This window comes from Mustela lutreola, chromosome 1, assembly GCF_030435805.1.
Source record: "Mustela lutreola isolate mMusLut2 chromosome 1, mMusLut2.pri, whole genome shotgun sequence".
NCBI lineage: Eukaryota > Metazoa > Chordata > Mammalia > Carnivora > Mustelidae > Mustela > Mustela lutreola.
Genome location: NC_081290.1, coordinates 135489081 through 135515860, shown reverse-complemented (window position 1 = coordinate 135515860; position 26780 = coordinate 135489081). Strand labels below are relative to the sequence as shown.

General features: G+C 38.3%; 1 protein-coding gene across 2 annotated transcripts in view; it reads right to left on the bottom strand.

Annotated features, from left to right (window-relative positions):
- KLHL2 (kelch like family member 2) overlaps positions 1-26780 on the bottom strand; it is a 109899-nt gene that overhangs the window by 63766 nt on the left and 19353 nt on the right. The window contains exons 3-4 of one of the 2 annotated variants that reach the window (XM_059174678.1): positions 15742-15848; positions 5594-5715 (exon numbers count right to left, since the gene is read on the bottom strand). In XM_059174678.1, coding sequence (XP_059030661.1) covers positions 5594-5715; positions 15742-15848 — 229 coding nt within the window. The remainder of the gene's footprint in view (positions 1-5593; positions 5716-15741; positions 15849-26780) is intronic. The other variant, XM_059174687.1, reaches the window with a different exon arrangement.

Genomic DNA, 26780 nt, shown 5'->3' with positions numbered 1-26780 from the left:
TAAGTGTAAAAAGAGAGCTATTTCTATGAAAACTAAGTTGATTGCTTTAGAATTACTTGAACAATGTGTTACTACAAAAAAAAAAAAAGCTTCATAAATTACACATGGGGAAGGAAAGAGAAATTGTGTAATTCAAAAATGACTTTGCACTGAGATTTCTTTTCAAATGTCTCAGGTTTTTTTTTTTTTTTTTTTTTTAAGATTTTATTTATTTATTTGACAGAGTGATCACAAGTAGGCAGAGAGGCAGGCAGAGAGGCAGGCATGGAGGCAGGCAGAAGCAGGCTCCCCGCCGAGCAGAGGGCCGGATACGGGACTCATGTCTCAGTTCTTGATGCACTTTTTTTTTTTTTTTAAAGATTTTATTTATTTATTTGTAAGAGACGGAGAGAGAGCAAGTGAGCACAGGCAAACAAAGAGGCAGGCAGAGACAGAGGGAGAAGCAGGCTCCCTGCCAAGCAAGGAGCCCGATGTGGGACTCGATCCCAGGACCCTGGGATCATGACCCGAGCCGAAGGCAGCTGCTTAACCAACTGAGCCACCTAGGCGTCCCTTTGATGCACTTTTTTAAAAATTAGAAAATTAGGGTTGATCTATCATTATGATGTCACATGTGCAAAAAAGAATATGGCTCTCCAACCATACTAGTTTTACCACAAAAGACTGGCATATAATTGTACAATTGCAAGTTATAGGTTAAAATAAAATAGTTGGGGGTATTCATGTATTCTTATTTGATGCTTTCTTCACTTTAACAGCCTTTTGTTGATTAACTGGTCAACCATGTCAACAGGTCTCCTACTGTAGATGCCCCTTTCTCTGATGTCTTCTTTTTAGGAATGCCTCACTGGTAAAACAATATATACAATTATACAATATATTGCTAGCACTTCTGGTCTGAAACAAACAAAAACAACTTGCCCTACACCTCCAACAAAATGGACACACTATGTTGAATTTTCTACTGTATTGGGATTGTGTAAAACACTCTGGTATGTTTATTACCAAAAATTAATTTTAACTTTCTTGAAATTAAATTCTGTTCCTTTTCTAAAAGGATGAGATTTCCTTTCCCAAATGATTTCAATTTATGCAACATATAAATTTTCTGAACTGTTTAAAACCTATCCATTCACAATTATCAGATGCTTCTTAAATTCTTCTGAAATGAGAAAGGTTCTAGTGTAGACAGAACTTTTGATGAACACACATTTTTTATTTTTAAGATTTTATTTATTTATTTGACAGAGATCACAAGTAGGCAGAGAGGCAGGCAGGGTGGAGGTAGGTGGGGGGGAAGCAGGCTCCCCGCTGAGCAGAGAACCTGATGCAGGGCTCGATGTGGGGCTCGATTCCAGGACCCTGGAATCATGACCTGAGCCAAAGGCAGAGGCTTTAACCCACTGAGCCACCCACGTGCCCCCTTGATGAACACTCATAATATTAATTTGGAAATGAGAGTATTTACTTACATTGCACTATCTATTAAGATTTTTACCTTTGTTTTTCACACTTACATCAAGTGAACAAAACTCTTAGCTACTTTTAGCAAGCCAAAACAAATACCTGAAAGCTGAGAAGTCAAAATGTATGTAACAAAACCACAAATTTAGCAATGAAGTAAATGTTTTAAAAAACTCAAGTTGCTTTAGGCTTCTTCAAAAATGTTGACTGATAAAAGAAGAAGAGTTAAACCTCCAATAATTTTTAGATAATGAAAAAAATATTTTTGGTTATAAAGGTATTTTAATTTTCAAATTTATAAACTTTCTTTTTAAGCAGCACTAGTTAATAACAACTTAACAGCTGCTGTGTGATACTGAGCTAATTACTTAGCCTTCTTGAGCTTCCTTAATTGCAAAATGGGAGTAATACCTATCTAATAAGGTGGTGAATATCAAATGAGACATATGTAAAATGCCTAGCACATAGCTGAAAATAAACTCATGTAAAATCCCTTCATACATACGCATATACACACATATACATATAAAGCTAAGTATTCTTAACAGTGGGAGAGTGGCGGGGGGAGACAAAGTACACGAATTCTCTACAAGTATATGCGAAACTGTGTGCATAAACGACTAGGTGCACTTTGCTTGGGAGAAGATCCATAGTTTTTCATCATTCTCAAAGAATTCATGATGCCCCAATTTAAACAGTTTTTGTGTTTGTGTATGTGTGTATTTTTTAAGAGAGCACGAGTGAATGGCGGGGGAGGAAGAGGGAGAGAGAATCTTAAGCAAGCTCCACACCCAATGTGGAGCTCAATGTGGGGCTAGATCTCAACCCTGAGGTCATGACCTGAGCTGAAACCAAGAGTCAGATGCTTAACTGAAAGAGCCACTCGGGTGCTCCATGATGCCCCCAAGTTTAAAAACCTACCTTATAACAGCCTTTGACTTTATTTTCTCTGTTCCCAGATATAGAATGTATATAAAATTTGAACAGAAATTCTAGAAACAAGTTAAATTACTCAATAGCAACAACAAGCTGAATTAAATGATTGTAGTAAGATGTATATTCTCCTTTTATTTCTCCTTTAAAAAAAATACACAAAGAAATTCATTCGGCTCAAATTACTCCCCAATCTTGCCATAAATAAAAGCAAATACCTAATCTCAAAACCAAAGTTTAAAAACTTAAAATAAAAAACAGCAACATAAAAAAAAAAAAAAAAAAGAAAGAAAGAAAGAAAGAAAAAGAAATCAGGGAAACCCTAAAGAGCCAAAAATTAAAGTCCCATTACTTACATAACACAGTAATAATTATTCCTTTTCTGGAGTTAATGTTTCAAATTGATTCATTCCCTCATTCTGACTCAAAGTTCAACCTTCACTTCAAACGACTATTATATCTAATTTTTTAATTTGTGTAATAGGAGACTATATGGTATCACAGAAGAGGCCCTAAAGTAGGAATCAGGAAAAGCAGGATTATGGTCCTGTTCTGGCACCAACTGACCAAGACAGCTGGACCTCAACATTCTATGGCACCATGATTCTACATCAAAACATGCAATCCCAAAGTAAAACACTAAGACATCTGCTATCCTAAAATCATATTTTATTATTACTAAAACAGAAACTTACTAAAAGAGAGGTCACCTGACATTTGATTCTAGGTCTAATTAAGAAAATATAGCTACAACAACAAACTTCTGAACTACAGAAAGTTCTAGCCCCACTGTCAATTCTCTCAAAACAGATCTACCCAGAGCCAGGTTCCCAGTTGGGGCCATTTAAAATTTCAGCTTGACTTTAACAAGTACACCACATACCTCCACCATACCACTCCCCTCCCTAAGGTGAACAGTGCTTATAAGAAAGATCTAACAAAGTGTACACGAAGATACACAAAACAGAAGAGAGAGCAGTTTGGCATATCTTCATAGGTAAACCCTTACTATGTATTTCACTGAAAAATTGTACAGAATTGCCCTTGTTACAGAAAGGGCAACTTATTTTAATCAATTTTATTATAAACTGCCTTTCCTAAAAGAAGTATTTTTCAATGGAATATAAATGAGGCTTTGCATAGCAAGGTATCTCTATGCTCTCTTCCCCCACCCTCCCCCCCAAAAATAAAAACTACATGAATATTAAGCATTTAGTAAGTCTGCCAAATACAACTCTGAATGTATTCCTGTAGGAGCTGAACATATACACAAAAGGCAAATCAGCATGGCAAGAGGTTTTCTGAAAGATTATGATGACTAATATTTCAGGACTAGAACGTGACAGTTATTAAAAGAAACATGAGAGGCGTTTTCCCAGTTCCCCATAGGCCAATGTCTCCACCGCAAGAACTACTGCAAACAGCATTGAGGACTGAATTCACACAGTCTATTCTCTTAGGCCTAAATCATCTTTTGCAAATTTCCCTCATGTCACATATTATGACAATCAGCAATTCATTCGTTGAAGGTCAGATACAGGGCACAATGAGGCCCATGAACTCAAATGAATTTTTAAAAAGGAGCAAGAAGAAAACCAAGATAATGTCTCTTTCAAAACGATAAGCCAAAACCCAGAAACTAGCATAACTATACAGAAAAAATCAGATTGCAATGATATGCTGGTACTATTCTCCCTCATGACATGTACCAAACACTCTCCAGGTTAAAAAAAAAAAAAAGTTCACACAGCAGTTGATTCACACCTTTACACACAACTTTAGTACCAACCAAGGTTGTTTCACATGCTTTACCTCATGAACTGGATTTCCAAGTAAAGGCAAATAAGGCCACCTGGGTAAGATCATCAGAAGGCTTCACCACTGCCAGTATCTCAGATTTAATAACAGCATGTCTTAATTAAGTTAATGTCCAAAGATTTCAGTCTCCAAACTCAAAAATTTTGTATCATATTTCAACTAATTACAAGAGACAAAATATTGAGCCCACACTTTCCTATCTGAGCAAGTATAATTCAGAGATTATTTATTAAGAAGTTAGTCCTAATTCTTTTTGTTGTCCTCAAAACACAGTTTACCTGTTGGAAGGAGTATAAATACAAATTTTCAGTTGGCAATTTGGCATACCTATCAAAAATTAAAACATGCATGTACCCTTTGATCCACCAATTACATTTGAGAAATCTATTCCATTAGTTTTGGATGGAAATATAAAAATGTTCATTCACTGCAGTATCTTTATAAAAGTGGAAAAATCAGGGCGCCTGGGTGGCTCAGTGGATTAGGCTGCTGCCTTGTCATGATCTCAGGGTCCTGGGATCGAGTCCCGCATCAGGCTCTCTGCTCAGCAGGGAGCCTGCTTCCTCCTCTCTCTCTCTCTGCCTGCCTCTCTGACTACTTGTGATTTCTCTCTGTCAAATAAATAAATAAAATCTTAAAAAAAAAAAAAAAGTGGAAAAATCATATATACTGATTAACATATGGGATGCCAGTCAAAAGAAGGGGCTGGGCCCACATATATTGATATGTAAAGAACTTCAAGATACTTTGTACAGTGAAAAAAGCAAGTTTCAGAGAAACAGGCATAGCAAAAATGTATCTATATCAGGAAAACTGTGCAAGGGTGAGTACATGAGTATACATAATTGCATAGAAAATGGTCTGAAAAGATAATTTAAAAGAGGCACTTTCACCTTCTACACTACATACTATATACTATATATATATCTATATTATTCCTTTACATTATATATATAAAACATGCGTTCTTTAAAGAAAGTAAGAAAATGCAAGGCTAAATTTTATCTAAATTCTAGAATTACAGAAGAAGTAAAGACTGTTAATAGTCAAAAACACCCTTTGTAGATTTTAACCTCAAGGGAATAGAGAAATGTGGGCAACATCAATCAGTAGTTATGAGTATGACAGCGTTTTCACAAACAAATGTCATTCAGAGAACTGACAGATTCAAACTTCAAAGATTCAAATATAAAAGATATTGAAATCAGAAACATCATTAGAAAGATGTAATCATTCCAAATATTCCTTAGAAATTCAGTTTTAACAATGAATTCCATTACTTTAGTACAAAAAGTATCCTGCGGTGCAGGTATGCTCTTTTGATTTTAAAAAAATGGCATGTACAAAGAGCTAAATGGTATGAGGGGTTTACTCTCACCTGTACATTTTCTTCTGTAACCTGAATTTCTGCAGTGTAAACATAATCGATCAGCATTCTCAGGGTCCAGCCATCTACCTCTTTTATTCGAACTCTCTTTGCTCGGCTCTCACTCATTTCACCTAAAACACAAAAAAGGAAGAGTGACGCTACAGCAAGCCACTGCTGTAGAGAAAAGAAAATACCAATGCCATTTTCTTGCCACTCGCTGTATTTCATAAGCAACACAAGCAGCCACTTTTTGCAGGCCTAGAACATTCCATTACCTCCCCCAAAACCAGAAAATGTACTTGTCACCCACTTGTACCTGAAAATCACATCAAAGCAGTGACCATGCCACATGCCCAACTATAATACCTATGGCATTATTAAGTTCAGTATATGCTTCTGTCCATGTTTTTTTTTTTTTGGTCCATGCTTGTAGGCAGTTTTCTTTTTGGATTTCTACTCATGACTAGAAGAGTCACCATGTCACCCCTTTTGGCTAATAGCAATGAGCACTTGCTAAAAAGGACTCACTTGGTCAGCAGCACTCATTCAACAAGCACAGCAGTGGCTGCCATGTGCATGAGTGACCTGCAATGAACACAGGTTTTGTCCTCAGGGACAACATGACCCTCATGCAGAAAACATTTAGGACACAAACTACAGAAACTACTGAAGGAATGCAAGACAAAAGAGGGATCACAAAAGAGCTAGTCAATGACAAGGGGCTTCTTACAGAGATCTTCTAGCCCATGTTCTGCTCCTCTTTGTCATCTGTGGTAACTTTATCCACAAACCTAAGTCACTTCCATACCAGCCCAGCCCTTCTTACTAAAGCCAGCTGTTCTTCTATCTCACTGCCTGCGAAAAAGTGCTGTAAGACCTCTCTCCTTTACTCACTGAACTAATGGAACATTCAAGGATCAAAAATAAGATCTTTCTTGTGGAAATAAACAGGGAAGCAGAAAAGAGAAGGGAACTTAGGGAGAGAAAGCAGCAGGTTTGACCACACATGTACGGAAAACATAAAATGACCCAAGACATAGGGAAATATAAAGTGTCGAATGCTGAGGAAAGAAAATTTCCATTTAAAATGATGAGGGCAGTCTAATAATTATGTTGAGTGCATGAGACACCTGGCACAAGAGTTTGGTTCCATTAGGTTACAAAGATAAAAGCAGCAGCATTAAAAGCGATGCTGCCAACCCTCACCTTTACTTAAATCCAACATCTGTCAGAAAAACAAGATAACATCCTCAGGATTTCTTGAAAGTTCATTTCTTTTTTTAGCCATGGTACACTGCCAGCGACCATAAGCTATCAGAAAAGCCTATGGGAATCCATAATTACACCAAATTCTTTGTAAACATAAACCCTGGGAGGAGAGAAATAATAATAGTGATGTACATTTAACTGCATACTTCCCTAGAGATTATTTCTGACAAGATCTCAGAAAGAAGCTGTTCCCCTAAGAGCTAAAATATCTCAAAAGTATCCTGCCACCTCCCAGGGAGGGGCATAGGGGTGAGATGAGGTGGGGGGACATCTACCAGTATTACAAGGGAAGACAGTTAATGAGGAAGAGGTATATACGCCTATACAGTAGGAACAAAAGGGACTGGCTTATGTGTGTGTTGCCTCAGCCTGTTTTTTCCCCCTTTAAAAACAGGAAAAAAGAAAGGTTGAGAAATACAGAAATATAATTCTTCATTTGCATATAAGGCACAACACCTATCCTACTCTCTCCGGATCTTGTAGACAGATGGAATTTGTATCATCTCAAAGTTCTTTTGTGTCTAACGTGAAGACAGTTGGGACTGTGGACTTGGACTTTAGACAAAGGCCACATCTAATTCACCTACAGGGCTATGGCAATGTATAAAGCCTTGCAGGGCCTGGGGCCACACAAGTATAAAGCCACATACTCAGTTCGCAAGGAGTGAATTCAGCCCTCAGGACTTACGCATGACCTAGTTTAGACAAAAAACAAGTGTGACTTTGGGGGGCCTGGGTGGCTTCAGTTGGTTAAGCATCTAACTTCCGCTCAGGGCATGATCCAGGGTCCTGGGATGGAGCCCCACATCAGGCTCCCTGCTCAGTGGGAAGCCTGCTTTTCCCTCTCACATTCCCCTTGCTTGTGCTCCCTCTCTGTCAAATAAATAAATAAAACTTAAAAAAAAAAAAAAAAGTCTGACTTTAACTTATATATTTGAGTGAGAAATCAGTCCTATGACAAGCAGTTTTTAATATCCTAGTTTTTAAGATATTACTATAAGACATACTTTGCTAATTCATATATTCCATATGTGTCCTTTTTAATGAATTCTTTCCCCAGAAAACTGTATCTGCTTTCAACAAATTCAACTTATTATATGTTGCTTTAAAAATGTTATAATCTTTATGTTTCATGTTAATCTACAAAAACAGTAACAAATAGCTTGCCACAGATTGCACTAATAGTTTGAGAATGCCAGTAATACTGAGAATCAAAACACATACTAAAGAGAGTTATAGGGATGCCTGCATGGCTCAGTCGATTATACATCTGCCTTCGGCTCAGGTCATGATCCAAGGGTCCCCCACATCGGGCTCCTTGCTCAGCACGGAGCCTGCCTCTCCCTCTGCTTGTGCGCTCTCTTTCTCTCACACAAATAAATAAATCCCATCATTCACTAAAATTTTCAGAATGAACCTCAGAGAGACCTCAAATCAATGCCCCCTCTCCTCTCCATCCCTTCCGCCACTAGGTCACTGGAGTCCTACCACATCTTGCCAACACTAGCACAGCAACCTCCTAATTCTTTCCTTACCCCTAGGGCAACTCTACAGATCTGACCATGGTACTCAAAAGCTTCCAGCTGCTCCTAGTGCAGGCACATGTGATCCTTCCATATCTATCCTGCTTCACTATCCAGCTTCCTCTCTCTTCCACTTCTGGCCTTAAAATATATCCAGAAGAAACTCCCCGTAGTTTTCCACATGCAGTGAATGATATCCTGCTTTGATGCCTTTATCAGCTTTGTCCTCTTTGTCTCCCCACACTCTCATTCCCCAGGCTAATCCCCATTCTTCAGGAGTCGGCTAGACCCTCTCTCCATGTAGAGTTACCTATTGGTGGCCCAAAGCTGGGTTAGGCTCTTACCCTGGGTACACCTGGGTACCTCCTCCAGGTAGCTCTCCCTACCTGGATTCTTGAGCTCCCTGAGAGCAAGATGTCTTTTTCATCTTATCTCTATATCCCATAATGCCTGACCTATTATAGATAGGTAAAGGATTCTGGATGGGTAAAGGAATGACTAGAAGAATAAAAAGTGAAACATGTGCCAATTTAAAATGTAGCATCTTTACTCAACAAAATTACCATGTGAATTAATCTTGAACATGGGTTTCTAGCTATGAAGGATTTTAATCAAATTCACTGAACATCCACTATACATTCTAGGGCAAGCTAAGTACTTCACTAGGGAACACTGCACCATCTCTACCTTTTTTGAGTAAAAAATGAAGTCCTTCCAATTATAAAAGTTTACGAACATATTTGTGGATAGAAGCATTCCCATCACAAAGACCTTTAATCAAGGCTCCTGAAACCCAGCAAAAACTGGTGACTTTATTTATGCACTCTAAAGTTCTAAAAAGTAAATAGGTTAGGACAGCAAACTCTAAGATCCATTTCAATGCAAAAATCTTATCATTCTAATTTCCAATACTGTTCAGCATAAAAATATCTGAGAAAAATATAAAAGTATAATGCAGTATCTTTTACTGTGCTGAAATTCTAAAAAGTGAATGGCAAATTTACAGCTACATGTAATACATAAATTTTACTCCATTACTCTTCAGATTCATTTGTAATCTAATCATTATTATCCCTTTGTTTGTCATTAGTCCTGGGTCACAAAGAAGCTACTGACACACAGGTATTTTCATTCCAGAAAGCTGACCCAGATGTCCCTGCCAGCCATTCTCTAAGATGGTCATGGTACATAATTCCCCAATCCTACCACTAATCTGAGTCCCCGCCAGTTTTGGTCTAGTCTGAGTAACTTCTGGAAAAGGTCTGCTAGACCTTAAAGAGAGAAAAAAAGAAAAAACATGCCCTCCCTCTCCTTCCTTGAGATGCTGGGTCCACTCGATAGTCATCTTGTCATTCACAAGGGGAAGCAACCTTGGAATAACATTTTCACTGCAAACAGCAGGGCAGAGAGAGAAGGAAGCAGATCCCTGATGAAATTCTCGAGCTGCAGATCTGACCAAGCCTGGTGTCCAGCCTATTTCCCAGTTATGAGAGAATACATTTCCTTACTATTTAAACCAGTTTAAGTGAAGTTTCTGTCATGTGTAGACTAAAGCATCCTAATTTAGGCTCTTTATGCACAACACCCTATTTGATTTTCTTCACAGCAGTCAGTGATATCAGAAATGATCTTTTCTTTGCATCTACTCTCTAACCTTTCCTCCCCTGCTAAGAAGAATCATGAGAACAGGGACTTATCTACCTTGTTCATCTCTAAAGTCCTCACACCTAGATCTAGCACACAAAAAATGCTCAATAAATATTTTTTGATGAGTGAAAGCATGAATCTTAGACAATTATAACCAAACACCTTTTTAAAAATCTCACTTAATTATGCAAATGATAATCTACCTTTCCCTATTCTAACTTACTGAATCATGTTCAATATGACAAAAGAAATCATCAAAAAACACAAAACAAAGAATAAAAATAGAAATTCATTATTTCCCACTTAATGTCAGATATTTTAGCCTATGGCACTAAATAACCCTCAAATGTATCTGTGTAAGAGAAATAGCATTTTAAATGCCACATTTGTAACAAGTAACCTAGCAGCACAAGAACTCTTATCTGATACATGCTTTCTCAAGTAACAGTTAAACCACCTGGCCTTGCTCTAAATAGGCCCATACTTCACAGAGTAAAAACTTGTGAGTAGATCACAGAATTACTTTTCACCTCCCTTCTCTACCCATATACTTGGAAGTACAATGAGTAACAGAATACTTTTTTAGGTGCTATAATTTGAATGAAAAATTCCCCTACAATTTATGGGAGATTAAAAACAAGAGCCAATAAAGAACATGTGCATATTCCCCATTTCCTGACAGGCAGTCACAGGAAAACAAGAATAGGTAATGCCCTGTGCCATTGCAAACACTCCTGATTATCCACGAAGCAGGAAAAAAATAAATATATATAACATATGATGCAATGGAAGCATGAAAAGGTCTACTGGTTGGTTGGTTTCACTATTTTTTTAAAAATAAAGTAAACAGGGCCTCAGGCCAAAAAAAGAAAGAAAGAAAGAAAGAAAGAAAGAAAGAAAGAAAGAAAGATGAAAAAGAAATAATGGACTCATATTCTAGCAAAACATAAATAAATGTATGTACATATTATAAACCACCTAGACCAAATCTCCTTATCTTTCTTACCTAATCTCTGACAAAGGATGTACTTATTCAGTGGATTCAAAAGTAGAAAATGTACAAAGATTGCCAGAAAGGTGACTAGCATCTATTGCTAAAAAACCATAAAAGTCAAACCTAGTAAGCATATGAAAAGATAGAAGCTCAACATCATCACTCATTAGGGAAGTACAGATTAAAACTGCAAGAGATGCCATTTTACACCCAACAGAATGACTACAAATTAAAAAAAAAAAAAAGAAGCAACAAGTGTTGACAAAGATGTGGAGAAGTGGAAACTCCCATACATTAATGGTAGGAATATAAACAGCATAGCAGTATTTTTTAAGTTAAACAGAAATTTACCATAGGACCAGCAATTCCACTCCTATGTACCTACTCCCTTGAGAAATAAAATTAAATTTCCACACAAACAACTGCACATGGATATTTACAGCAGGATTATTCATAACAGCCCCAAACTGGAAACAACCCAAATATCCATCAACAGGCGACTGGACATTTAAACTGTGGTGTATCCATACAATTTTTATTTAGCAATAAAAAAAAAATTCATGATACATATTATGACATGGATGAATTCAAAATCACTAATGTGGGAATAAAAATGTTCCAAAACTGGGACTCCTGGGTGGCTCAATCGGTTAAGTGTCTGACTTCAGCCCAAGTCATGATTCCCAGGTTCTAGGATTGAATCCTACAGAGAGCCCGCTTCCCCCTCTGCCTGCTACTTCCCTGTTTGTGTGTGCTTTCTCCCTCTCTCTCTGACAAATAAATAAATAAATAAAATCTTTTTTAAAAAATTCCAAAATTGATTTACAGTGATGACCACTCAATACATTTACTAAAAGTCACTGACCAATGCACTTGAAATGGGTAAATTTTATAATATGTAAAACATGCCTTAAAAAAGTTATGAAAAAACAACATAATTGAGGTATTTTATATGTGTCAGAAATTAATACAGTATCCCTATTTTGCACTTATCCTGGTACACTGCCATCTGAAATTTGACTACATATAGACGATAAAACCTCAGAAGCAGATTGGACTGCAAGAAGTACCCACCTACTAGTTAACTGAGTAACTAAGAATATTTATGGAATCAGAGTATCTTCAGGGCCTCTCATTCCCATCATTAGGCAAAGCCCACATATTCATAAATTGGATATCAGCTAAAACATGAGGAATTGAGACTCATTAGACAAAAAAAAAAAAAAAAAAAAAAAAAGAGGGAAAGTAAAATATAGTTTAGATCATAAAGTAAACAGAAAAGGAGAACAAAGATATAATAAGATGCTCCACCCCTATCCAGCATTCATCTTTCTGGATATGCAAAGTTGAGGGAGACTGGGGACTCTAAGTGCTATCTTTTGAAGAGAAAGGAAATTAACCTTGATCTTGCAGTTTTAAGTTCATAATATATTTTTTGTAACTCTGTAAAAAATAAAACATTCATCAAAAAGTAATCTAGTGGGCACCTGGGTGGCTCAGTGGGTTAAGCCGCTGCCTTCGGCTCAGGTCATGATCTCAGGTCCTGGGATCGAGTCCCGCATCGGGCTCTCTGCTCAGCAGGGAGCCTGCTTCCTCCTCTCTCTGCCTGCCTCTCTAACTACTTGTGATTTCTCTCTGTCAAATAAATAAATAAAATCTTTAAAAAAAAAAAAAAAAAAAAAAAAAAAAAAAAAAAAAGTAATCTAGTTGGGGAAACTGGCAGCTCAGGTCATGATCCCAGGGTCCTGGGATGAAGCTCCTCATCGGGCTCTCTACTCAGTGGAGAGCCTACTTCTCTCTCCCCACCTGTGCTCTCTGTGGCTATCTCTATCTCTCCTTCTCAAATAAATAAATAAAATCTTTAAGAAAAATAATCAAGTCTAAGGCTTCCTCAATCTTCTACTCTTCCTCAATCTTCTACTCTAAACTTAGAGCATAAGAAAAATAATGGATCATGTGGGATGCTTATTTTTAAATTTTTTGAGGAACTTCCATACTGCTTTCCATAGTGGCTGTACCAACTTACATTCCCATCAGTAGTCCAAAAAAGCTCTGTTTTCTCTATATCTTTAATACTTGTTCTTTTTTTGTCTTTTTGATTCTAGTAACTCTGACAAATATCATTTGCATTTCCTTGATGATTAATTAACATTTCAAGTGTCTATTGCCCATCACTGGTCTTCTTTGGAAAAATGCCTATTTAGGTCCCCTGTCCATTGTGTAATTGAATTATTCAGGGTTTTGTGGTGTTAAGTTGTATAAGTTCTTTATATATTTTGGATTTACCAAAAAAAAAAAATTAATTTGAAAAAATATATACAACCCCTATGTTTACTGCAGCATTATTTACAATAGCCAAGATATGAAAGCAAACCAAATGGCCATCAATAGATGAATGGAAAAAGGATTTGGTTCATATCTACTATGAATAGATACTACTCAGCTGTAAAAAAGTACGAGATCTTAGCATTTGAGCCACCATGGATAGACCTAGAAGGTATCATGCTAATGAAATAAGTTAGAGAAAAATATATACCACATGATTTTATTTATATACAGAACCGAAAACACAGAACAAACAAACAAGCAGAAACAGATACAGAGAACAAATTTGTGGTTACCAGAGAAGATAGGGTGGTAGGATATGCAAAATGAGCAAAGGGGAGCTAGGGAGTGAGTAAGTTATGAGGCTAAAAGGTACAGCACAGGGAATATAATCAATGATATTGTAACACTGTTGTATGGTGGCAGATGGCGGCTAGTTTTGTGGTGAGCACAGCATAACATATAGAGACGCTGAACCACTATGTTGTAACCCTGAAACTAATGGGTCATTGTGTGTCTGCTATTCTTCAATTAAAATAATAATAACCATAATTACAGCCAAAATTAATTGTGTATTTTCTATGTGCCAAGTAAATAGCTTAGAAATTCACATACAAGATCGCATTCAATTTTTACAAAAATCCTAGGAAATGGGTAATATGATCATCCCCCTTCTTCAGATGGGGAAACTGAAGCATAAATTGATGACATGAGCTTCCCATAGTTTCCAACAAGGAAGTAGCAATAGAAATGTCAACTGAGAGAATGCTACTTACAGGGGACAACACTATATATTAGGGAATTCCTAAACTAGGCCAACACATTCCAACTAAAACCCTCCTCTCATAAGCCTAGAGACTCTGTTGAGAAAGCTGTCCAGGAGAAATAAATAAGATGTGAACCACGACACTGAAATGAACCCTAGGACATAAAAATTTTACTAGTCTCACTTTATTAGTATTGACTTTTCAAATCAGCCTCAGCTAAAGGCACCCTTCCAACTTGGCTCATAGCCCCTCTGCTATCCTTCCTACATTCTTGATTATTTAACTGTTCAGGAACAGTAAGGCTGCAACAGGCTGAATACTGAGGGGCTCCAGACTCTCCTCTACTCTTAAAACACTAAGCCCATCCTTTTCACATGGCCTTCCACATTCATCTTCATGTGTGTGAACCCTTTAAACCTATCAGGTTTTAGGAAATGTCAGATCCCCTTCTCTCAGTGCTGCCCATCCCCGCCCTTACCACCAGCATCACTGCCTAGGCACCCAGATCTTCCATACACTACTGCATATTTAAAGTGTGCATATCATTAGCAGGGTAGTAGGAAGCACACTTACACTGCTCTGTATTTCTTAAAATATCTAAGCAAAATGTTAAGCATAAGAAATACTTCATGACTTCTAAAGTATAGTATATGTGCTGCCGAAGCAAGCACATGACTTGTAAAGTATAAATGGTTTTATATTTGTGCTTTTTTGTGTAATATGTTTGTCTTTATAAGTATTCTGTTTGTCCTACCAATACTAAGATTATAAGCTCACTGTTAGAACACGTAACTTCATTTCTTTGTACAGTAACACATTTAATTGTTTTTATTGTTTGTTTTTTTTTTAAAGAATGAGGTTAAGAGGGCACCTGGGTGGCTCAGTCAGTTACATGTCTGACTTCGGCTCAGGTTATGATCTCAGGGTCCTGGGATTGAGCCCACATCAGGCTCACACTCAGCAGGGAATCTGCTTCTTCCTCCCTCTCCCTCTGCTCATGTGCTCATAGGCTCGCTCTCTCAAATACATAAAATTTAAAAAAAAAAAAAAAAAAAAGAATGAGGTTAAGGACTTCAACTGTGCAGGCATAAGTTACTTTTTTCCAGAAGTACTGAAATCATTCTCTGTATTTTTGCAGTTACCTAAGTGTTCACTCTATTTTTTTATGTATCGAAGTCAAAGGACATTTAATAAACATCTCTTTATTCATGATATAGAATAAGTGAAGCATATGTGAAAATCACTTGAAAAAAAATGGAAAGAGTAAAAACATAACAGTAAAAAGTAAACAGTAAAAAAGTAAAAACTTTGCTTCTGCCAAAGTAACAAAGTGCCAAAAGTTGTTATAAATAGCAGGAAAGTAAACTGAGTCAATATGTGTAAACATAAATATAAAAGGGGAAAACTGAGCATAAAATTCTGAGTATGTGAATGCAATGTACACATAAACACAACATGATTACAAAAACAAAAAACAATGAGGAAGAGAAATTTGAAACAAAGCAAGAGCATTTACTTCCACTGCAATACTGAATTTCTTAACATTGAAATATTAATAAGAAAAGAAAATATTGAGAGAAAAGCCCAGATCTGGATACATTTTAAAAACACCCATAACAAGACATTTCATACCTGTAAACATGGCATGAAAGTAAGGACTACAGGCAGCCAGCACCACTCTATGAGCAGAGATTTCCATGTCTTCAGCCACAATTGTGACATCACACAGCAAATTTTGACTGTTTACAAAGTAGAGAGAGAAAAAAAATTTTAATGATACCAATAATAAATGTATTGAACATCCTATGCAAATATATTACAGTAAAAGCCCACTCTTCTGAAGTTGAGGCTAACTTTTAAAAGTGCCATCCTCTGGGGCACCCAGGTAGCACATCGGTTAAGCAGCTCACTCTTGATTTCAGCTCAGGTCCTGATCTCAGGATCCTGGGATTGATACCTCATCTGCGCTCAGCACAGAGCCTGCTTCAGATTCTCTCTCCCTCTACCCATCCCGCCTATCCATGCACTCTCTACCTCTCTAAAATAAATAAGTATTTTTAAAAAATAAATAAATAAAACTGCCATCCTCTAAAAGAGAATTCGTAAACATGAAGCGCACAGGAAACAGTCATGACAAATGCCCGGCAGGCGCTGGGCCCTCACTTAGAATCTTGCCTTTGTTTAACAGAAAAATCTTTCGCAATTTGATTACTGATTTCTCAACCTAAAGTAAATTACTGGCAGCAAACCATCAATGGACTGTAAAAGGGAAGGTAGTTTGAATTGAGAACATCATCAGCGGAAGTGGCAGACGGCAGTCTGACATTAAGATGATGACAAAATAAAACATATGTAGAAAACTAAATTGGGTCAAAGTACACACACAAAAAAGATACTTAAAATGATGCTGATCATGAAGCAAAGGTAAACTTAAATTCAATTACATCTGCTATTTAAAAGGCATATAAGACATCTGAAGCTTAACTTAATCAGAACATTTTACCAGAGCAAACCATCTCATTTCTCAAGGCTAAAAAAACATTACCATATACAAAATTAAAAAGCATTTTGTTACCTTAAAACAAACCATTATTCAGCAAACATAATTATCCCTCCAATTCTGAATTATCCATTTTAAGTCATTCAAAACCACGTGATGAACACTTTTTACATTCTACACAAGCTGCTAGATGAGCCTTTCCAGCTAAGTGAGAATGTCACAGAATTATTTTTTTGGCAAAAAGTGGTGCTGACACTTCTTCCAGAACAAGAAAGAGGCTCCAAGTCTAAAACCAACCTTACCAGTAGTCATGTCATAACTGAAACAGGTGTGGTGAGCCCAAAAGTAGTCCTTTCCATACCTCAAACACCCAAGCACTGAGTTTATGTGTATAGCACACGTAGGTCACACTTGGCCCCCCTCCTCCAATATTCTATTTTCTACAAGGGTGGCCTGTCTGCTTCTGTAATTTTCTAGGAGCTCACAAGCAACATTTTCAATGAGCTTCACCAAGTCGAAGTTTTCCATTTTTCCGCACTGCTTATAAATTTGTTTCTGTGGCGCTCACACTAAAAGTTTTTGGTGTGAGATCCTACTGGCATCTATTTTCCCTCCAATCCAAGAGCAACTAAGAAAAAGGAGTCCCATAGCAGTGGTGATAAGTGTGTTGCAGGCCTCCCTACGGATGAGTCTGCTATGCCCTTTAGACTGAATTATGGCTCATGGGTGTCACTGTAATGGCTCACAATGCTCTATGAGACATCAGGCAGGTCCCACATTAGAGTCATCAAAGGTGGCCTAAGGTTACCCATTTGTGAGTCCTCCACTGTGGAAAACTGACAAAGTCTACTGTCTGCTTGGAGGATATAAAACCAATCTGCAAGTCTATGAATTTCATGGGTTCATGAGTAACCATGGGAAAAGCCAGTGGTGTTTTTAGAAGAATGCTAGGTAACAGCTTTACCTACATTTATTATCTCATTTAGACCCCACCACAGTCCTTATGAGGTAGGTATTATTAGGATTTTTTACCCCCAAAATGTATAGCTGGGAAAGCCAAGGTTAAAGATGAACAACCAGCCATTAAGTCCCCACTATTGGCAATGCCAGGATCCAAATCCATGGAGTCTGGCTCCAAAGCCTTTTAACCACTGCACAAAACCACCTAAAGCTGTGCTATTTCAAGACTTGGTAAAACCTGAATAAAACAGGGAATAAAAAGTATAAATCAGGGACACCTGGATGGCTCAGTCAGCTAAGCATCTGCCTTCAGCTTAGGTCATGATCTCGCAGTCCTGGGATCGAGTCCCACATTGGGCTCCTTGCTCAGTGGTGAGCCTGTCTCTCCCTCTGCCTGACACTCCCCCTGCTTATGCTCTCTCCATCTCTGAAAAAGAAATAAAATCTTTTTTTAAAAAAGTATAAATCAAATAGCACGATTTATTAGTTGACATACTATATTCTAGAAACATTTTTTAAAGTTCTATATATAATTTATAAAAGGCCTAATTTTAGTGGGTTTTTTATCACTACCTCTACAAGAATATTTAGAAAAATCAAATTCAACAAATCACTGCAAGATCATCTCTGCCCTTAAGTTGCCTAGCAGAAAGGACTGATGATGCCAAAATTATAGGATCAAGTGGAAAACATCATTGTAAAGGTGCTGTGGGAATATCTAAATCAGAGGAGTGGTCAGAAGAGTCTTCCTTCAGCTACTGACCTGAAGCTGAGTTCTAAAAACAAGTACGCATCAGCAGGATGGAAATGGAACAAGAGAACTCCCTAACAGAGAGAAAAGCATGTGCTGTACAGACCTGAAGCAGCACAGAACCATGGGGACCCCCAGAAGAAGAAAAGCAGAGAGAGAGAAGAGCGAGCAAAGAGCAGGAGAGGGAGGAGTTGAGGTCAGCAGAGTTGCACACAGCCTCTCAAGAATGCAGCCATCCAGGTGTTCCTATAATGACCAGGGCATCTGGACACAACTCAAGTACATCTTTACACCTATTTTCCTTCTGTCAGTAATAGTTCTTCTTAGTGCTCTAATTTCAAGATGGAACTTAAGTGGAATTACACTTGAACACCCCCAAGTCACATAATAAATTACATTTAGCTTCAATTACAATCACTTATTGATTGAAGCATCTAGCATAACACCTGCTGGTTGTCACGTAATTAGCCTGGCCTTCCCAGCTTATTAGCTGATGTTAGTTAACTAATAAAGTAAACACACTGTCAAATTAGCATGTAGCCGCACCCTAGGCTGGGTCACACAGAATCTAGGGGTCACATTCCAAAACAATAACATATTTAGTTCTAGTGTTTCATTTTTTTTATCTTTTTGTTTCCAGCAATACCATATTTTAAAACAGCACTCAAAGACAAGAGAGAGCTGACCAAATTTCTTTCAGCCAAACTTCTTTCAGGCACACTTTGTGTGCCTAAAAGAGTCTGGCTCTTACCTCTTTCCAAATGTGCATGTTCATAAGAAGCAGAATAACTTCTGGGAAAGGAGTGAGCTACAAATGAAAAGTCTGGCAATAAAAAAAAGAGCAACTTCTTTACCAGCACATACCCAAAGTCTACATGGTAAGTTTCTGAGTTTATATTCCTATTACCTGAAATCTAATGAGGGAATGAACAGCAGAAGGGAAAGTCTTCCTGAATAACAAGACAAATAAAGTTGCTATTTAGCAAAATTCACATGTGTTCATTCATTTATCAAATATTTAGAGTGGCTACTATGCACCCAGCACTATGCTCATTTACTGGACATATTGCCGAAGCAAGCACACACTACACTCATTTACAACAGCAAGATCACGTCCATGAATAACAAGGAGTTGACAGTCGACTGGGAAGAAACACACAAGCTAGCAGGTAATTACAAAAATGAACTTATAACTTTTAAGGTGTGGCAGGCGTGGGGTGTTTGGGAACACACAGGAGAGGCCAACCCCAACCTTAACAGGCTTTGCAAAAGCTTCTAAGCTCAAATGTAGAGAAGAGCAAACATTATACAGGCCTTAGGTAAAACTCAAATTGCCCAGAAAAATGAAAGGCACTCCATCTCCTAAATGAAATATCATCATGCAAACTGGTCTTTCTCAGGAAAAATACTGTTTTGAAAATTAATGAAACATGCCCGAACATACCAAAACATCCTCTAGTTTACTGATACAAAGTGACTGATTCCTAAGACTGGAAAAAACCTATCACTGCTGTATATCTATTTTCTCAAAGTAAAATAGGCCATCCAGCTCTGAGAGGTCAAAAATAATGAGTAGTCGATTTTAGCCATTCTGACTGGTGTGAGGTGATATCTCATTGTGGTTTTGATTTGTATTTCCCTGATGCCGAGTGATATGGAGCACTTTTTCATGTGTCTGTTGGCCATCTGGATGTCTTCTTTGCAGAAATGTCTGTTCATGTCCTCTGCCCATTTCTTGATTGGATTATTTGTTCTTTGGGTGTTGAGTTTGCTAAGTTCTTTATAGATTCTGGACACTAGTCCTTTATCTGATATGCCGTTTGCAAATATCTTCTCCCATTCTGTCAGTTGTCTTTTGATTTTGTTAACTGTTTCCTTTGCTGTGCAAAAGCTTTTGATCTTGATGAAATCCCAGTAGTTCATTTTTTCCCTTGCTTCCCTTGCCTTTTGCGTTGTTCCTAGGAAGATGTTGCTGCGGCAGAGGTCGAAGAGGTTGCTGCCCGTGTTCTCCTCAAGGATTTTGATGGATTCCTTTCGTACATTGAGGTCCTTCATCCATTTTGAGTCTATTTTTGTGTGTGGTATAAGGGAATGGTCCAATTTCATTTTTCTGCATGTGGCTGTCCAATTTTCCCAGCACCATTTATTGAAAAGGCTGTCTTTTTTCCATTGGACATTCTTTCCTGCTTTGTCGAAGATTAGTTGACCATAGATTTGAGGGTCTATTTCTGGGCTCTCTATTCTGTTCCATTGATCTATGGGTCTGTTTTTGTGCCAGTACCATGCTGTCTTGATGATGACAGCTTTGTAGTAGAGCCTGAAGTCCGGAATTCTGATGCCACCAACGTTGGCTTTCTTTTTCAATATCCCTTTGGCTATTCGAGGTCTTTTCTGGTTCCATATAAATGTTAGCATTATTTGTTCCATTTCTTTGAAAAAGATGGATGGTACTTTGATAGGAATTGCATTAAATGTGTAGATTGCTTTAGGTAGCATAGACATTTTCACAATATTTATTCTTCCAATCCAGGAGCATGGAACATTTTTCCATTTCTTTGTGTCTTCCTCAATTTCTTTCATGAGTACTTTATAGTTTTCTGAGTATAGATTCTGTGCCTCTTTGGTTAGGTTTATTCCTAGGTATCTTATAGTTTTGGGTGCAATTGTAAATGGAATTGACTCCTTCATTTCTCTTTCTTCTGTCTTGCTGTTGGTGTAAAGAAATACAACTGATTTCTGTGCATTGATTTTATATCCTGACACTTTACTGAATTCCTGTATAAGTTCTAGCAGTTTTGGAGTGGAGTCTTTTGGGTTTTCCACATATAGTATCATATCATCTGCGAAGAGTGATAATTTGACTTCTTCTTTGCCGATTTGGATGCCTTTAATTTCCTTTTGTTGTCTGATTGCTGAGGCTAGGACCTCTAGTACGATGTTGAATAGCAGTGGTGATAATGGACATCCCTGCCGTGTTCCTGACCTTAGCGGAAAAGCTTTCAGTTTTTCTCCATTGAGAATGATATTTGCGGTGGGTTTTTCATAGATGGCTTTGATGATATTGAGGTATGTGCCCTCTATCCCTACACTTTGAAGAGTTTTGATCAGGAAGGGATGTTGTACTTTGTCAAATGCTTTTTCAGCATCTATTGAGAGTATCATAAGGTTCTTGTTCTTTCTTTTATTGATGTGTTGTATCACATTGACTGATTTGCGGATGTTGAACAGACCCATTACCAGTAAGGAGATTGAAACAGTCATTAAAAATCTCCAAACAAACAAAAGCCCAGGGCCAGACGGCTTCCCGGGGGAATTCTACCAAACATTTAAAGAAGAACTAATTCCTATTCTCCTGAAACTGTTCCAAAAAATAGAAATGGAAGGAAAACTTCCAAACTCATTTTATGAGGCCAGCATCACCTTGATCCCAAAACCAGACAAGGATCCCACCAAAAAAGAGAGCTATAGACCGATATCCTTGATGAACACAGATGCGAAAATACTCAACAAAATACTAGCCAATAGGATTCAACAGTACATTAAAAAGATCATTCACCACGACCAAGTGGGATTTATTCCAGGGCTGCAAGGTTGGTTCAACATCCGCAAATCAGTCAATGTGATACAACACATCAATAAAAGAAAGAACAAGAACCTTATGATACTCTCAATAGATGCTGAAAAAGCATTTGACAAAGTACAACATCCCTTCCTGATCAAAACTCTTCAAAGTGTAGGGATAGAGGGCACATACCTCAATATCATCAAAGCCATCTATGAAAAACCCACCGCAAATATCATTCTCAATGGAGAAAAACTGAAAGCTTTTCCGCTAAGGTCAGGAACACGGCAGGGATGTCCATTATCACCACTGCTATTCAACATCGTACTAGAGGTCCTAGCCTCAGCAATCAGACAACAAAAGGAAATTAAAGGCATCCAAATCGGCAAAGAAGAAGTCAAATTATCACTCTTCGCAGATGATATGATACTATATGTGGAAAACCCAAAAGACTCCACTCCAAAACTGCTAGAACTTATACAGGAATTCAGTAAAGTGTCAGGATATAAAATCAATGCACAGAAATCAGTTGCATTTCTCTACACCAACAGCAAGACAGAAGAAAGAGATATTAAGGAGCCAATCCCATTTACAATTGCATCCAAAACCATAAGATACCTAGGAATAAACCTAACCAAAGAGACACAGAATCTATACTCAGAAAACTATAAAGTACTCATGAAAGAAATTGAGGAAGACACAAAGAAATGGAAAAATGTTCCATGCTCCTGGATTGGAAGAATAAATATTGTGAAAATGTCTATGCTACCTAAAGCAATCTACACATTTAATGCAATTCCTATCAAAGTACCATCCATCTTTTTCAAAGAAATGGAACAAATAATGCTAACATTTATATGGAACCAGAAAAGACCTCGAATAGCCAAAGGGATATTGAAAAAGAAAGCCAACGTTGGTGGCATCAGAATTCCGGACTTCAGGCTCTACTACAAAGCTGTCATCATCAAGACAGCATGGTACTGGCACAAAAACAGACCCATAGATCAATGGAACAGAATAGAGAGCCCAGAAATAGACCCTCAAATCTATGGTCAACTAATCTTCGACAAAGCAGGAAAGAATGTCCAATGGAAAAAAGACAGCCTTTTCAATAAATGGTGCTGGGAAAATTGGACAGCCACATGCAGAAAAATGAAATTGGACCATTCCCTTATACCACACACAAAAATAGACTCAAAATGGATGAAGGACCTCAATGTACGAAAGGAATCCATCAAAATCCTTGAGGAGAACACGGGCAGCAACCTCTTCGACCTCTGCCGCAGCAACATCTTCCTAGGAACAACGCAAAAGGCAAGGGAAGCAAGGGAAAAAATGAACTACTGGGATTTCATCAAGATCAAAAGCTTTTGCACAGCAAAGGAAACAGTTAACAAAATCAAAAGACAACTGACAGAATGGGAGAAGATATTTGCAAACGACATATCAGATAAAGGACTAGTGTCCAGAATCTATAAAGAACTTAGCAAACTCAACACCCAAAGAACAAATAATCCAATCAAGAAATGGGCAGAGGACATGAACAGACATTTCTGCAAAGAAGACATCCAGATGGCCAACAGACACATGAAAAAGTGCTCCATATCACTCGGCATCAGGGAAATACAAATCAAAACCACAATGCGATATCACCTCACACCAGTCAGAATGGCTAAAATCAACAAGTCAGGAAATGACAGATGCTGGCGAGGATGCGGAGAAAGGGGAACCCTCCTACACTGTTGGTGGGAATGCAAGCTGGTGCAGCCACTCTGGAAAACAGCATGGAGGTTCCTCAAAATGTTGAAAATAGAACTGCCCTATGACCCAGCAATTGCACTATTGGGTATTTACCCTAAAGATACAACTGTAGTGATCCAAAGGGGCACATGCACCCGAATGTTTATAGCAGCAATGTCCACAATAGCCAAACTATGGAAAGAACCTAGATGTCCATCAACAGATGAATGGATCAAGAAGATGTGGTATATATACACAATGGAATACTATGCAGCCATCAAAAGAAATGAAATCTTGCCATTTGCAACAACATGGATGGAACTAGAGCGTATCATGCTTAGCGAAATAAGTCAAGCAGAGAAAGACAACTATCATATGATCTCCCTGATATGAGGAAGTGGTGATGCAACATGGAGGCTTAAGTGGGTAGAAGAAGAATAAATGAAACAAGATGGGATTGGGAGGGAGACAAACCATAAGTGACTCTTAATCTCACAAAACAAACTGAGGGTTGCCGGGGGGAGGGGGTTTGGGAGAAGGGGTTGGGATTATGGACATTGGGGAGGGCATGTGATTTGGTGAGTGCTGTGAAGTGTGTAAACCTGGTGATTCACAGACCTGTACCCCTGGGGATAAAAATATATGTTTATAAAAAAAAAAAAAAATAATGAGTAGTCACATGAAATAAGAATTTACTTTCTACTGGGGTGCCTCGGTGGCTCAGTGGGTTAAAGCCTCTGCCTTCAGCTCAGGTCATGATCTCAGGGTCCTGGGATGGAGCCCTGCATGGGGCTCTCTGCTCAGCAGGGAGCCTGCACCCCCTCCCCGGCCCCGCCCCGCCTGCCTCTCTGCCTACTTGTGATCTCTGTCAAATAAATAAATACAATCTTTTAAAAAAAAGGTATTTACTTTCTACTGGAAGTGGGGGTCATGAGGCAATCACATGGCATCTGTCCATCTGCCTCCCTCGGATGCCAGGGAAAACCTGGAGGCACTCCTGCCACATGGAGTAGAATCAGAGGAACAGCCGAAGCAGCAGGCTGGAGAGGTGACCTGCCAGCCAGAGTCCATGGGCAAACCACAAACTAGAGCCCAAGAAGGTGCCCACAGTCATCTCTGAAAGAGCATCAGGTGTTAGAATAAAGAAATAATAGCAAGACATAAAAAGAAATGAGACAAGGGGTCAGAAATCAAGGCAAGAAGGAAAGAAACCAAGGAAATTAAAAACTGGCCAGGAACCAGAGGGTGAGGCAGATGTGGAGTTGCTGTTCGGGACATGGCTGCATCATGGAATACTGTCCTCCACACGAAGGGAGGTGGGGTTGGGAGATGAGCTGGTTTAAACATGAAAGGCTTCATGACTGCTGACTTAGTCATATTTAACCAAACCTCCTGTACCTGACAATTTTATTCAACAGACAAGGGAGATACAATGCAGCTATAATGTCAATAATCTCGAAGAGCAACAGAACTCCCTGACAAGTGTCACCACTGTCTTCTTTCTTTTTCTTAAAACCATGGTGGTTTGATTTTGATAGGAATTTAAATTTCTGTGGCAGTTAAGTACAGAGAAAAATCTAAATGCTGGGCTTAATAAGATTCACCACCATAGTAAAAGTCCTGAAAACAGCACAACCCCCTCAACAGATTTGCACCTGCTGGGATTTTCAAATAGAAAGCAGGAAGTGGTGACAGTCAACTTGGAAAGTTAGGCAAAACTACTAGTCAGTGACTTAGAAACTGCCTAAAACTACTTAAGGGTCCCAGAATAGAGAATATTATTCTTTTCAAATAGAATTGAGACAACAGAGCCACAGGAAGAAGGAGGAAAGCATGTCACCGAACACCTCAGAAAAGGGAAGGTAACATCTCCAGAGCTGACGACCTGCAAGAACACTTGGTCACAGTTGAGAGGAGAAGATGGAAAAAGTAATTAAAAATAAAGTGAAAGAAGGTATTAGGGACAGAGGAAAGCTGGTAGGGAAAGGGAGAACAGAGAAAGAGAAATGCGGAAGATAAGGGATTTCAGGGGGAAAAGTAATACAGACAGCAGTTTCTGAACATGTGATGAAAAGCTTATGTGATAGAATACGTAAGATGTATACAAAGAGACTTCCTCATTAAAAGGTTTTATTTTTAATTGGTAAAATAAATCATGAGATACTCTTATATAATAATTAAAAGAAAAAAGCCAGAGTAAGAGCTTCTGATTTTCGGATTTAAGAGGGCCTAGTGAAAGTGAGCTTTGAAACAGAACACTATCTCATGTGTGGTAGGTATTCAACAACACAGAGAAAGGGAAAAGAAACAAGTTGGGTCAGTAAACTACTTCACTGCTATCTATTATTCGTACACTTGGAAATGTTCAATGATTCCATCCATCCTCAAGAACCACCACCTAATGGGAGCCTGAGTGGCTCAGTTAATTAAGCGGCTACCTTCAGCTCAGGTCATGATCCCACCAGGGTCCTGGGACAGAGCTCCAGGTGGAGCTCCCAGCTCAGTGGAAAGCCTGCTTCTCCCTCTGCCTGCTCTGCCTACTTGCGTGCTCTCACTCTCTCTTTAATAAATAAATAAAATATTTTTAAAAAATGCACAAAAAAATAAACAACACTGAAAAAGAGATCAATCATGTGCTTAAGAAACACTGTCGAAGGGATACCTAGGTGGCTCAGTGGTTTAAGCCTCTGCCTTCGGCTCAGGTCATGGTCTCAGGGTCCGGGAATGGAGTCCCACATTGGGCTCTCTGCTCAGCAGGGAGCCTGCTTGCCCCTGCCTCTCTGCCTACTTGTTATCTCTCTCTGTCAAATAAATAAATAAAATCTTTAAAAAAACAAAGAAACACTGTAGAAGATTACCAGTTAAATTGAGCCTAGAAGCATCAAACCATTATCTTAAATTTTCTAAATAAACAAGTCTATTTGATTTGGGGGCTCTTCCCAACTGCCCTATATTTCAAGGGATGTTTTATATTCTACTCTAGTACAACATGAAAATAAAAGAACTCACAATCTTTTACCATCGGAAGAAATAGGTATTAGAGCAATAAAAAATTTCACATATGTAATTTCCTAAAATCTCTTTCAAAAACAGTAGTATGGGCGCCTGGGTGGCTCAGTGGGTTAAAGCCTCTGCCTTCAGCTCAGGTCATGACCCCA